Source organism: Heloderma suspectum, chromosome 14 (genome assembly GCF_057233095.1).
Source record: "Heloderma suspectum isolate Gila_16-S chromosome 14, 16-S_ref, whole genome shotgun sequence".
Lineage (NCBI taxonomy): Eukaryota > Metazoa > Chordata > Lepidosauria > Squamata > Helodermatidae > Heloderma > Heloderma suspectum.
Window position 1 is genome coordinate 22803754 of NC_139471.1, and position 12323 is coordinate 22816076.

Below are 12323 nucleotides of genomic sequence, written 5' to 3' on the forward strand. Positions count from 1 at the left end.
GCTGAGAATCCTCCCCCCCCCCCGCCTCCACGATCACTCTCTAATTCCTGCTTCTGTCCAGAAAGGCGATTCTGACCCCTTTGTTCCTGACCCGCTGGTGGCGTTTAATCCTGGTGAATGAACTGGGAATCATGCCCGTCTCTGGCTAATCCAGCTCGGATACTGAGCTCGTTAGAGTTCCGGAGCGGTGCCGGTTTTCCAATTCGGTTTCGAAGAAAAGGGTCCTGATTTGGGTTTGGAGTCGGCCAAGGCCTTCTGTTTGGGGCATGGGAGAAGGCCGCACGTCGGAACTGGGGCCAACTGGATAGCGGAGGCGCCTGCCTGCCTGCCCTGGGCCCTCCAGATTTGCCTCTGGGCTCACGCATCCAGGGCTCCGGCGTTCTCCACCCCCCGACTGTTTGAGCTCCGGACCCGTGAGGTTTGGAATGCCAAGAAGCGGCCCGGCCTGCTTTCGGCGGTGTAATGAAGCCCGACGCGCTGGCCGGGGAGAGCCGTCGAGGTTGTGCGCGTGGCGGGGGCGGGGGTGGGGGAGAGGCGGCGGCTTTCCTTAAATGAAATAAACCAGACTGGGGGCTCCCCCCCGTGGGGAGGAAGTCTGGAGGTAGAACCACTGTCAAGCAGGGCCCAGATCCTTACTGGGGCTTCTGGGAGGAGGAATTCGGATTGTTCCCAGGACGCCTAAACTCTCCCTGGGAGTCCTGCTTCCCAGGGCAGGCGAGCGTGTGAGGTCCGGATCCGTTCGCCGGAGGCGACGCTTCATCACCGCTCTGCACGCAGATCTCCGGGCCAGAGGCGGTGAGGTTTAGACCGGATGAAAGCGGGCGGGAGGAGAAGGAAGAGGCCCCCGCGTGTGCGTCTCTGGTCAGGGCCGCTCCGTCGCTCTGCACAGATCCTCGTTGGCGAGGGACGGGGGGCGGATTTCGTTGAGGAGGACTGGAGATGCCTCCTTGGAAGAGACGTCCGGGCGGGGCGGCCAATCCGGCTCCTCCCGACCGAGTAGTGCCCGTGTAAACGCGTCGTCGGCTCTGGGACCCCCTTGGACGGTGGGAACCAGTGAAGGCGCAACACCCCCCACTACACCGCCCTCGCCCGGGGGATGGAGAGGGCCTCTGGAGCCGGAGGCGCCGAATCGCCCTCCCGCGGAGACTGCGGTTTCCGTGGCATGATTTGGTGTCCTACGTGCCCTGCGTCTCTTCGGGATCTTACCAGACGCGTTTGGAAAGGGCGATACCCGCGTGCCAACCTACACCGTTCTCTCCCCTGCCCCCGACCTGGATGTGGATCAGGTCTTGATTAATAATAATAATAATAATAATAATTAATAATAATAATAATAATAATAATAATAAAGCATCCAGTCTAATGTTCTAGACGCGATAGCACTTCGACGGGCAACTTTCTGGGGGGCTTGAAAGAAAGCGGAGCAGAGGGCGCCTCGTCTCCAGCGCCTGCACTCGGGGGCCAACAGGGAAGAGAAGCGCATCAGCTGTTCGCCACGGTCTACTCGGACGTCGGAGCCTATTGCTTGCCGCGAGACTTGCTCCCAAGGAATTGGAAGACCGCGGCAGCAAAGCCTGCACGCACGCTTACCTGGGAGTAAGCCCTATTGAACTCGATTGGACTGGCTTCTGAGTAGATGCGCATAAGAGTTGCACTGTAAAAATCTCACCCGGTGCGTAATTACGCACCGGACCGATAAAACACAGGACTCTGCCGTCTAATACATTCCCTGGACTCCAGGAGTTGCCCTGGGGCAGGCAGCGCTGCAAACGCCTCGTGTTTTAATTGCCATTTTAAGGGTTTTTTGTTTTTTAAGTAACAACGTGGATCTCGCAGTACATTCACAGACACTGTGCAGTTTTCGACACCTCCTGCAATCCGAGCCCTGGAATTCGATGGGCATTTTGCAGCTCAGATTTTGCCCCCCCCCCCTCACAGTTTCTGTCTAAATCTAAAAATATCTGGAGGCGGAGGAAATCTCTCCTGGCTTAGGATGGGAGAAAAAGCTGCCCCTTCCGAGGAATTCCGCAGCCAAGTGTCTCAGACTTGCGGCCTTAGCTCTAACTCTTTTTCCCGTGACCAGGGAGTCCCTTCTCGACGACCACCACTCCGCGACACGTACCCCCCTCTATTGACGCATCTGAGGAGAATCAGCCAGGCTGTGGCTTGCAAGAGAAATCTGCCTCCCCCCTGTGGCAACTCCACTTTGGAGAGCCCTGGAATTGTTCGTCTCCAGCGCTTGTCCCCACGACTTGTGCCGCGATTCCTCGACGGCCGAGTTAAGGCGACGAGCGGTGACGCGAACTCCCCTCTTCCTTCGAAGCGGGCGACCTGCTGGGCATACTTAGAGTGCCAAGGTGGAAGCTCAGCTCTGCCTAGCGGTCCAAATATTCCAAATGTAGACGGGGAGGGGAGACACCGTGTCCTACCTTTGCCGCTGAACCGCGATTTTCTTGAGGGGGGGAGGGGTCGTCTCGAGATTTCGAGATATGACTTCGAGCTGCGTTTTGTAGTTCCATAGGATTTACTTGCGAGTAACCAGATTGGGGCCTGGCACCCCCTCCCGCCCTTAGAATTCTTCCCCGCGGGAAAAGCAAGAAAGCTCAAATTGTGTGCCTGAAATTAACGCGAATCAGCACCCACCAGGTTAAAACATTTGGCCCCAGAAGGGAGCCTCGCAAACCAAAGCGGATGGAGCCGGGTGAGGATGAGGGTGGGAAGAAGTCTCTCCCCCGCCCCCAGTCCCTCCGGCTTTTCTGCTGTTGCTGCAAAAACTCACTGGTGTTGAAAGGGAATCCGAAGCGGTTCCCATGCTGCGTTTACACGACGCAAGCCGTTCCAGCTTTAAAATTTTATTCCAGCCTGGGTTTGGGACCAGGGTGAGAAGCGGGGTGTACCTGATGTCCCCAAGCCCTGACAAGGCTGTGCCCTAGAGTCTTCGGGCGAGTTAAGGAACCAGATGTGCTTGGAATTCACCCCCCCGCGCGCGCCTTTTAAGTGCATTTTATTAGATGGGGCCGGCCGCGTGCTCAGGAGGTCGACCGGAGCTCCCTAGCCACCTACCCGGGGAGGCGCGCTTCGCCCTACTGGGACAGCGCCCGAGGCCCCTTCCGCGGGCGGGCAGGGAGAACCCTCGTCCCAGGCAAGGGGGAAAGGACCTGCAGCGGTGGGGGCTGACTACCGTGGCTCGCCCCACTAGTCCCAAGCTCCTCGGGGCGGAGAGAGGGAAAACCAGAGGACTGGCGCCTTGTCCGCGTTGGAGCCCCCTCGCCTTCCTTATCGCCCCGGTTCTCGCGCGGCAGCCTTGGGCAGGGTTTCCCTCGAGGGAAGGGCTGGGTCAGCAACAAAAGGAAGTTGAAGGCGGCGACCCAAATGCGCGCTTACCTGGGAGTAATCCCCAGTGGACACAGTGGGTCTGACTTACGAGTAAACACGCCTAGAATTGCGCTGTTAAAAAAGGGGGGCCATCTGGAGTTTTTTGGCTCCACAAATGCCAAGCTCCGGAGCTGATGCGGGGTGGGGGGTGGCCCTCGCAGGGAATGGTGGCCTTCAGACTTCTGAACGAAAATAATGACTGAGTACCAAAGAGCGAGCCGGTGGCGCTCCTTCCTTCCTTCCTTCCTTCCTTCTCCAATGCTTGAAGTTGGGGGGCGGCGCGGGGGGGAGGAGGAAGAGGGCTGGTTCCATTATTAATGAATCGTAATCGATTACGCCAGATTAAGCCTTGCAGACCCTTGATAAAGAGGATTCCGGGTTCGGATGTTTCTGGATTCCTTGTTGTGGAATCTCACCGCTGGGAGATGCTCCACCATCAATGGGGCGCCTGTCAGCGCCTTTCCCAGGGCCCCGACGCTCATGCCTCTGTGTGGAGTGCAAAGAAGAAACGGCGTTTTTGCCACTGATTTCTCCATGGGTGTGTGTTGTGTGGGGCAGCTCAAGCGGACATGGGATGCCTCTCCCCGCCCCCCGCCGCAACGCTAGGTTTTGCTGGCGGTCCGGTCTCCACGCAGCCTCGACGGTCCGCCGGCGCTGTGCAGAGGCGGACACGAGATGGAGGGAGGAAAGCGAGGCCCGGGAGTCTGTTTCTCTAGAAATGTAGAGGAGCTTTTAACCTCCCACCCACAACAAAACCACCCAAAACACGCGCGCGCCCACCCCACCCTCGACACAAGGGTCTCCAGAGGCAGCCCTGAAAGTTTATGCCGTAATCAACAGAGTTAGGTTTTAAGGTGCCACAAGGCTCTTCGTTGTTTCGAGGTAAGGGGACTGCAATCCTGAAAACCCCCCTTCGCAAAAAAATCTCACGAATACCAAGCGCGCCTGTTTCCCAGTACATTGACCATCCCTCCATATACACCCTTCAGTTACCTGAGATATCCACATGCAAATGATATACATTATGTCTGATAATATATATGATTTGAAACCTCATCTCTGTTACTAAGGAAAGTAGAAACATTGAATTAAATGGCCACTAACTTATTTACACACACACACACACACACACACACAATTGCCCTCCCAAGACATAATGACCCTTTGTTGTATACTATTAAACTTATTTATTAATCTCATTATGTGCTAATCCTTGATATTTTTGTGCTCGCATTACTATGCACATGAATTCATTATTAGCATGGCTATTTTTACCTTGTGTCTTGGTCTCTCATGACCCCCGGCCTCTCCAAAGTGGCAAAGAAAACAAATCATATAGACAATTCATTGGGACTAAGCCCTGCTTACATCTGAGTAAGCATGCATAGGATTTTGTGTGCTGCAAGTTATTTCCCTGATCTTTTCACACACACACACACACAATATAAAACATATGGCTTATTTATGTATTACTTATCTGTTTTCATCAAACATTTATTACCCCAGAACACTCACAAATTGTACATCAGTTACAAAAACATATAAAGAATCCTGCCACAAATTGAAGAGGAACCTGAGATGGGTTACCTCTTCTGCAATTCATTTACATCTATCTATATCAATCTATCAAGAGTTTTAGATATGCAACCTGTGCAATTAAATTTCCAAGCCAAAAACCCAGGATGTGCAAGCCAGTATAATATTGTAAAAGTTCATGGATTAATACAGAACAACAGCTTATGCTTTTGATAAGGTCACTAAAATTTCAAAATCCCCTTAATGCTCGCAGATTTCTGCAGGAGCCCCAACCATCTCCTTCTGAGCATATGGCTGCTTCCTTTTCCACACCCCACAGACAGCCGTCAAAGTGATTTCAAAGCAGTTTAATTTGTCACTTCCCTGTTCAGGCAGGATCCCAAACGGAGGGACTTTAATGCTGCTAAAGTAGTGGGACCCCCCCCCCCGCCTCTGCATCACTTAATTGTCTCTTCATCACCCTTTCCTCCTCCAGATTATTAAAAACAATACTGGTTAGGCACAGTTATAAATCTTAGGACTTCCAACTGCCATGCAGACGCGAGAATGATAATTCACCAGAGTCTCGACTTGATCCTGGGACAATGTGGATACAACACGTATCTTTGGTGTTATATGTTTAGTTTGAACTATCTAATGTGTCTAACGTGCAACCCAAAAATGTTTTTCCCCTGACTTCCCTCAAGACCTATTGGGATTTTCCAACAAATAATTTGTTTTCTTTCTTTTGTTCTACTGGCATCAACATCAGCCACTTCCCCCTCCCCTTTTGCTTTGTTTACCGTCTGCCTGATGAAGAGTTCTGGAGAACTTGAAGGCTTGCACACTATTCTGTGATCTTTGAGTTGGCCTAATAAAGGTATTGCCCAAATATGGATTTTGGAATTTTTCTTATGCTTATTCCAAAAATATTTTGGAATATTTTTCGTATGGATTAACTCCTGGACCAGTTCTTCATATGTAAAACAGGAATAAAGGTTAGGCACTAAGAGTTTTGAGGACAAATGAGATTCAGTTAAAAAACGAAAAAGTTGAAATGAAAGATTGGGGGCGGGGGGATTAACCAGTTTGATGTGGACATTTTGTTGGTAATGTAGCCATTTTATAAGTTTAGTAAGGAGAAATGTTGGACCCAGTGCTGACTGGAGCTTTATGAAAGCAGGAGCTGTTGCTTGAGTTAAATTGTGCAAGGTTTTTGACACAGAACTCTTCATCAGTTAGAACCAAGAAACGGGTTCATTTGCAGCGGTATGGGACAAACTATACTCACATCTGCAGTTGTTTCTAGCACATATCTTAGATAAAGTAATATTCCATTTATTTTTGTGAAGTTTGATAATTGATATATAACCTAAAAGCAGTGTATTATGTAGTTTGGAGAGCTGGGCAATGCCTTAAGAGTTCCCCAGGGTTTACTGGTGTAGCGCCTTAGAAATCGTGAACAATATTTAGTCTTGGGCAGGGCTGGTAAAATACTGGTTCCTTGGAATTTAAAACGTTTCTACAATCCTCTGTATTTTGTCTGTTTATTAGGGCTGTCAACCAGTGACAGATTTACAGTGCAACCCTATATAATTCTACTCAGAAGTAAGCACTATTGAGTCCAATGGGACTCTTATAAATGTATACACCATTTATCTGGGGAAAAGCCCCGTTGAAAATGATGGGACCTATTTCTGAGGATACATGCAAAGGATTGGACGGCAAGGCTGCAGTATTACCTGCACTTACTTAGGGATCCCATTGAACTCCGTGGTTCTTACTTCTGAGTAGACACGCATATAGGATTGCATTGTTGTTTATTTGTTAGTTGATTGATCACCTCACTTTTCATGTGCTTCATGCCAATGCTTTAATTTTAGTGCATTTTAAAAAACCGAAGGAAGGTGGTAACTTACACCATTTAGGCTGTAGTTGTATATCCACTTACGCGGGAGTAAGCTCCAGTGAGCTCAATGGGAATAATTTCTGAGTAGAGATCCACAGAAGCCATCGTTGTTACCATTCGCTTTTGCATCCGTTTGGGAGAAAGGGTTATTCACTATGACAAGAGTACACCGGAGCCAAAACGGCTTTTAAAAATAATTAAGTTCAAGTCCCATCAGTATTGTGAAAACTCCGCATCTTAAAAAAGAAAAGAAAAAGATACAGAGGGATGCTTTTGCCAACGGAGGAATGTCCTTTTAAAAAACTGTCTGGAGTCCTTCCTTCTAGCAGCAAACACCATGAGTGGTCTGGACCGTGAAACTCCGCGAGCTTTAGACGCGAGTTTGGCACAGAGGTGAGAGAAGCCGGCAATCGGAGGAGAAATGTTAATTTTAGCCTTATTTTGGGCACATGGGAATTGTGCTAATGAGGCATAGGAAGTGATATAGAGGGATTCTGAAATGTTCTAGGCACTGTTCTGTACATTGCATTCTAACTGCAAATGTGGTGTATGTGTAGAATTAAGCATCACGTGTGAGGATGAGCCAGAAACGGCTGTGTGTGAGGGCAGGCATGTTTCAACCAGATCAAATGCACCTATGTCTACAGAGTGACATGTAATCTCATACTGAGAAAGCTGTTAGGAGAATTTCCAGAGGGGCAGCCATGTTAATCTGTCGCAGCCAAGGGTCTTGTGGCACCTTAAAGACTAACACATTTATTATGGCAGAAGCTTTGTGGACACTGTGCCTTTCATCAGCTGCCTTTGACGAAGCAGATGGTGACCGGGAAAACTTGTGCCAGAATAAGTGTTAGTCTTTAAGGTGCTACAAGACTCTTCACTGTTTTTATTAGGAGAGGAATCCAACCCTTGACTCCCAGGGGGTAGATATTTGTTAGAGATCTAATTAAAATTACACCTTCTCGAAATTAATTTGGACTATTACTATATCACACTCACAGCCCTGTGAGGTAGGACGGCATGGCTTGGTTTCTAAAACTTAGGAATCACATTGCATGGAAACTTGTATCCCCACATCCAGCTTGAGAAGCTCTTTCTCTAGTCCCAGATATGTGTGGAGTTGGTGGCGGTTCCTCAGTGGAGAGCGAAAGGTGTCCAGAGCATGCTTAGATTTATTCTCTTCCTATTATCATCTCTCCTCCTGTTCCACTAAGCACTGACTTAAATGTGAATTGTTTAAATTAAACACATCCTGATTCGCTGGGGTGCTAAGCTTGAATGTAGGCTGTAATTTAAACCTGAAAGCAAGGATGCTCAGCCATTGTTGCCTAGGTAAATCCACAAGGCAAACACCGCAGGGGTGTTTTTGACATGTTGCCTTGGTTTCCCTGCTGTGCGAGTGTGTATTTCAAACTTGGGTTGCCAGAAAGAAATAATCACTGGGCTTATTCACAATGCGAAACAGATCTAACCAAAGGGAAATCTGTATGTACCTTCTTTTAAAAATAAAATAAAGCAAATGGTTCTACTATTGGTTCTGTTACCTTGATAATTTTGGTTTTAACTACTTTGCTTCTGTAGCATTCACCAGCTCAGGTCTGTTGCTATTTAATGACACCTCAAATCGGACTTAAAACAAAAAGAGTTATAGGCTTCTCTAGCCAAAGAGGACAGGGAATGAGTTTATAAAAATACAATACTAACTTAAATAGTAATACAGTTTATTAAATTAGAGCTCTTGCTTATTGTTAAAAGGTCAGTTTTTCAAGGTGGTTCTGGGTCTGGTATGTTACTGAAACAGGGAACAGAAAGAGACCATTTTTAACAATGTTTCCCATAACTGGTTATAAACCTGCCCTCCCTAATTACAATCACCCCCCCCCCATGAAGCAATTACAGTTGATTAATCTACCTACTAAAGGGAGGAAAGCGCGCAGCCGTTAGGTAAAATATTTGTATGGGACAAAGAGAAGTGTTGCGTGTTTAACAGAACATTCTTCCTCTCCTTTTTTGATGCTGTTTGAGAGCTCTCATTTAAGAGACCCGAGCTTTTCCGAATCTGTCGCAGGAATAAAAAATTAATTAACACGGCTCTTTTGTTTGTGCAGTCGTGTAAACCAAGCACTGCGTAGTCAGCTCACTGCATTCCCCATATGCAAGAAATTAGCAAGACCTCGGCTCCTCTGCCGCTTTTCCTGCTTTTTTCTTTCCCCCTTTCCCCCAAATTGGCATTGGTTCTGCTCAAGCGAAAATCTTCACTTGCATTTAACAATAAAAATAAAAACCTGCCTCTGCCATGCCCAGCTTTGTAAGAGGGATGTAGGAAGGATAGCCAACTCAGGTGATGTTCTCTGGGACTGATTTCAGTTGCTTTGTTGCTGACCGTGGTTTTGGCCCAGGGCTTCTGAACGGGGCCCATCTCAGGACAACTTTGCTGCCAGAGATGGTTTGATTTTGCCAAAAGCCTGCTGCAGTTATTGGAACTGGTTCCAGAGAGCTTGTTAGTCAATTTTTCCTTTCGCTCTTGCCCCTAATCCAGTGGAAATTCATCCAAAGAATGGGGGGTTTCATCTTGAAAAGCACGGATCATTTCAGCCTGACCCACTCTAGCTCTACTTGTGAACAGACTCCCAGTGCTGGATGGGGCAAAAGGGTGCTTAGTCCTGAGCATCCATCCATGGGGCAACTATCATGACCCAGAGCCGAGCAGGACACAATTCTGCTAGTGCAGAGTGAAGAGCCTGAGATGACTTAAGCAAATGAGCCAAGGAACGTGTGGAAGGGACGGCCATCACACCTCCACTGGTCATCTCCCCCTCCCATCAGGCCTCTTGTAAATTTGATCTGGGAGAAACGTCTTTCCAGTCCAGACTCTAAATATTATTTCTTACATTTATATCCCACCTTTCCCTCCAAGGAGCCCAAGGCAGCTTACACGGTCCCCCTCCTCCTCTCCATTTTATCCTCACAACAACCCTGTGAGGTAGGTTAGGTTGAGAGTCAGTGACTGGCCCAAACTCACCCGGTGAGCTTCATGGCTAAGTGGGGACTAAAACCCAGATCTCCTGAGTCCCAGCCCAACACTCTAACTACTATACCATACTAGGTGTCTATAGCAATCTCTTGGGCCTCAGACAAGAGCAAAATTCATCCACCAGCAGGTCACCCTAACATTTAGGGTTGGGTACATTGCTGAGTACATCTGCCTGCCACCAAGTATGATCGTTCTTTGAGGGAGGTGGAAAATCTCCTTTATCTAAGGGTTGGCAACAGGAGGCTCACATTTGGCTGCTTGAGGGATGCTGCTTGAGGCAAAGGATGTGCACAGAAAATGAAGTCTGTCATAACAGAATGATGGTGGTGGCGGCGGCTGAGATGCTGAGCCACCCAGCCTTCCTTCCCTCTGAAAGCGGCCTCCAGGGACTGGGGTCCTCAGGCAGTGGTGTAGTGGTAAGTTTTGAAGAGCAAACTCTCATCGTTATCGCACCCATAGCCATGCCCCCAGTGGGGAGTCCAAAAATGCAAGCTGTGGGATTGATCCATATCAACAACCCGATTCTAGGAATTTTCATCCGCTAGTAGCAGGTCTTTTGCAAAGTGAATGGGTCTGAATTGCCCATGCAAGACCAAGCCAACCCCCAAATCCTTTGCATGACAACACGGAACAATATAGTGTTGCTGGGAAAATTCATTCCCCCCCAGCGCCTGTGAGGATTGCAGCTAAGCTCAGAGGGAATGGGGAATTCTGAGGGGAGACAGCAGGTGATGTTAGCGTCCCCACTAATAAAAGAGCCTTGGTGCTATGTCCCTGTGAGCCCTGGTTCCACTACACCACTGCCCTCAGGTCATCCGCAAGGAAGGGAGAGGGAACGGCTTGACTGGCACTGCGGCATCGTCTCAGAATGACAAGCAGTGCTGGGCTGTGGTGGAAAGCTGCTCTGCCTTGCAGAAGGAGGCTCATTCCTCAGCTAGGAGAGAGCAGGTCCCCTGCTTTTCATAGATGTAAAGCAGCCTTCCCCAACCTGCACTCTTCCAGATGTTTTGGGACTCCAACTCCCATCATTCCCAGCCAACATAGCCCTTGAGATGTGATGATGGACGTTGCAGTCCAACTCCTCTGGAGGGCACCAGGCTGGGGAAGGCTGACGCAAAGAGAGCCGCCACGTATGTTCGGAATCTGCCTTCCTGAATGCCTGCCATGTTTTGCCTGGCAAGGAGGGTGGGCAGCACACCACAAAGAGAGATCCCCAGTGCAAGCAGTCCCCTGGCTCGCTGATCACCTGGCTTGGTGGTCCAGAGGCCCCAGCCTTTGGGCACAATCCACCAGGAAGGCCTTCGTTTCACGCCCGATTGTTTGTGCTGTGACCGAGTGCTGGTTTAATTGTCACGACTAGCTCGCTCCCCCAAGAAACCCTGGGAACTGCAGCCTTTCCTAAAAGCTCTTCCTGGGGTTCTTAGTGGGTGGAAGGACATGGCTCTTTAATTGATTTACATTTCTAGCTCCTGCTGGGATCGGCTGTACCTACCAACACCTCCAGATGGGTCTAACTTAAGGGAATCAGGTGTGCTGCACCTTTATGTTGGACCAGAGTTTCATCAGTCTTGATTCGCTGTCCTGGGGATTCACCTTCTTGGGGTGACCATTTCTGGATTTCAGGCAGAAAGGTGGCGTGACCTAGTGGGCAGAGTCGTGATATTGTAAAAGGAGGTGTGTCAGTTTTGCTGTTGAATGTTAAAGGGTATGTAAGGGAGGCTGTTGGACACCTCCAGGTGCTGACCACTTCTTTGTTCTGTGTTTCTCTTCCTCCTTCAGTCGGTTTGGTACAAAATGTGCCCGTTGTGGGAGACAGATCTATGCCAGCGACTGGGTCCGGAGAGCCCGTGGCAACGCCTATCACTTGGCCTGCTTTGCCTGCTTCTCCTGCAAGAGGCAGCTATCCACTGGCGAGGAATTTGGCCTGGTGGAGGAAAAAGTCCTCTGCCGGATTCACTACGACACCATGATCGAGAACCTCAAACGGGCGGCAGAGAACGGTACGTGGGCGCACGCTCACTTTCTACGTGAGTAGAAGTTCTCCCTCCTGACTTGGTAACAAAGTGTTGGGACACAACGGCCTCATGGCAGCTCAGACAGGAAAATGAGAATGTTGGCTTCCAAACGTTTGTCTGTCTGTGAGGCTGGTTTATATTTATTATTTGTATTCATGAAAAACGCTGCCTCTGAGGGTTAACCATTCCCCTGGAGATGGTTTCCGATAACCAATGGAAGCATCTTGTGGCCCTCCAGATGTTTGGGCCTACACCTCCCCTCAGCCCTAGGCAGCATAGCCAATGCCGAGGGATTGTGGGAATTGTAGGCCAAATACCTGGAGGGCTGCAAGTGGCTCACGCTGGATTTAAACCCTGCTGTCCAGCAAAGAGGTTCCCCAGAGTGGCTCATGTGAGGTCAACAGCAATCAAGACAGTCCCTGACACAGGGGTCGCCAACCTTTTTGGACCCATGGGCACATTTGGGAATTCGAGA

General features: G+C 49.3%; 1 protein-coding gene across 1 annotated transcript in view; it reads left to right on the forward strand.

Moving 5' to 3' along the window:
• LHX6 (LIM homeobox 6) overlaps positions 1-12323 on the forward strand; it is a 29242-nt gene that overhangs the window by 2720 nt on the left and 14199 nt on the right. The window contains exon 4 of the mRNA XM_084821375.1: positions 11613-11833. Within this exon, the coding sequence (XP_084677501.1) occupies positions 11613-11833 (221 nt within the window). The remainder of the gene's footprint in view (positions 1-11612; positions 11834-12323) is intronic.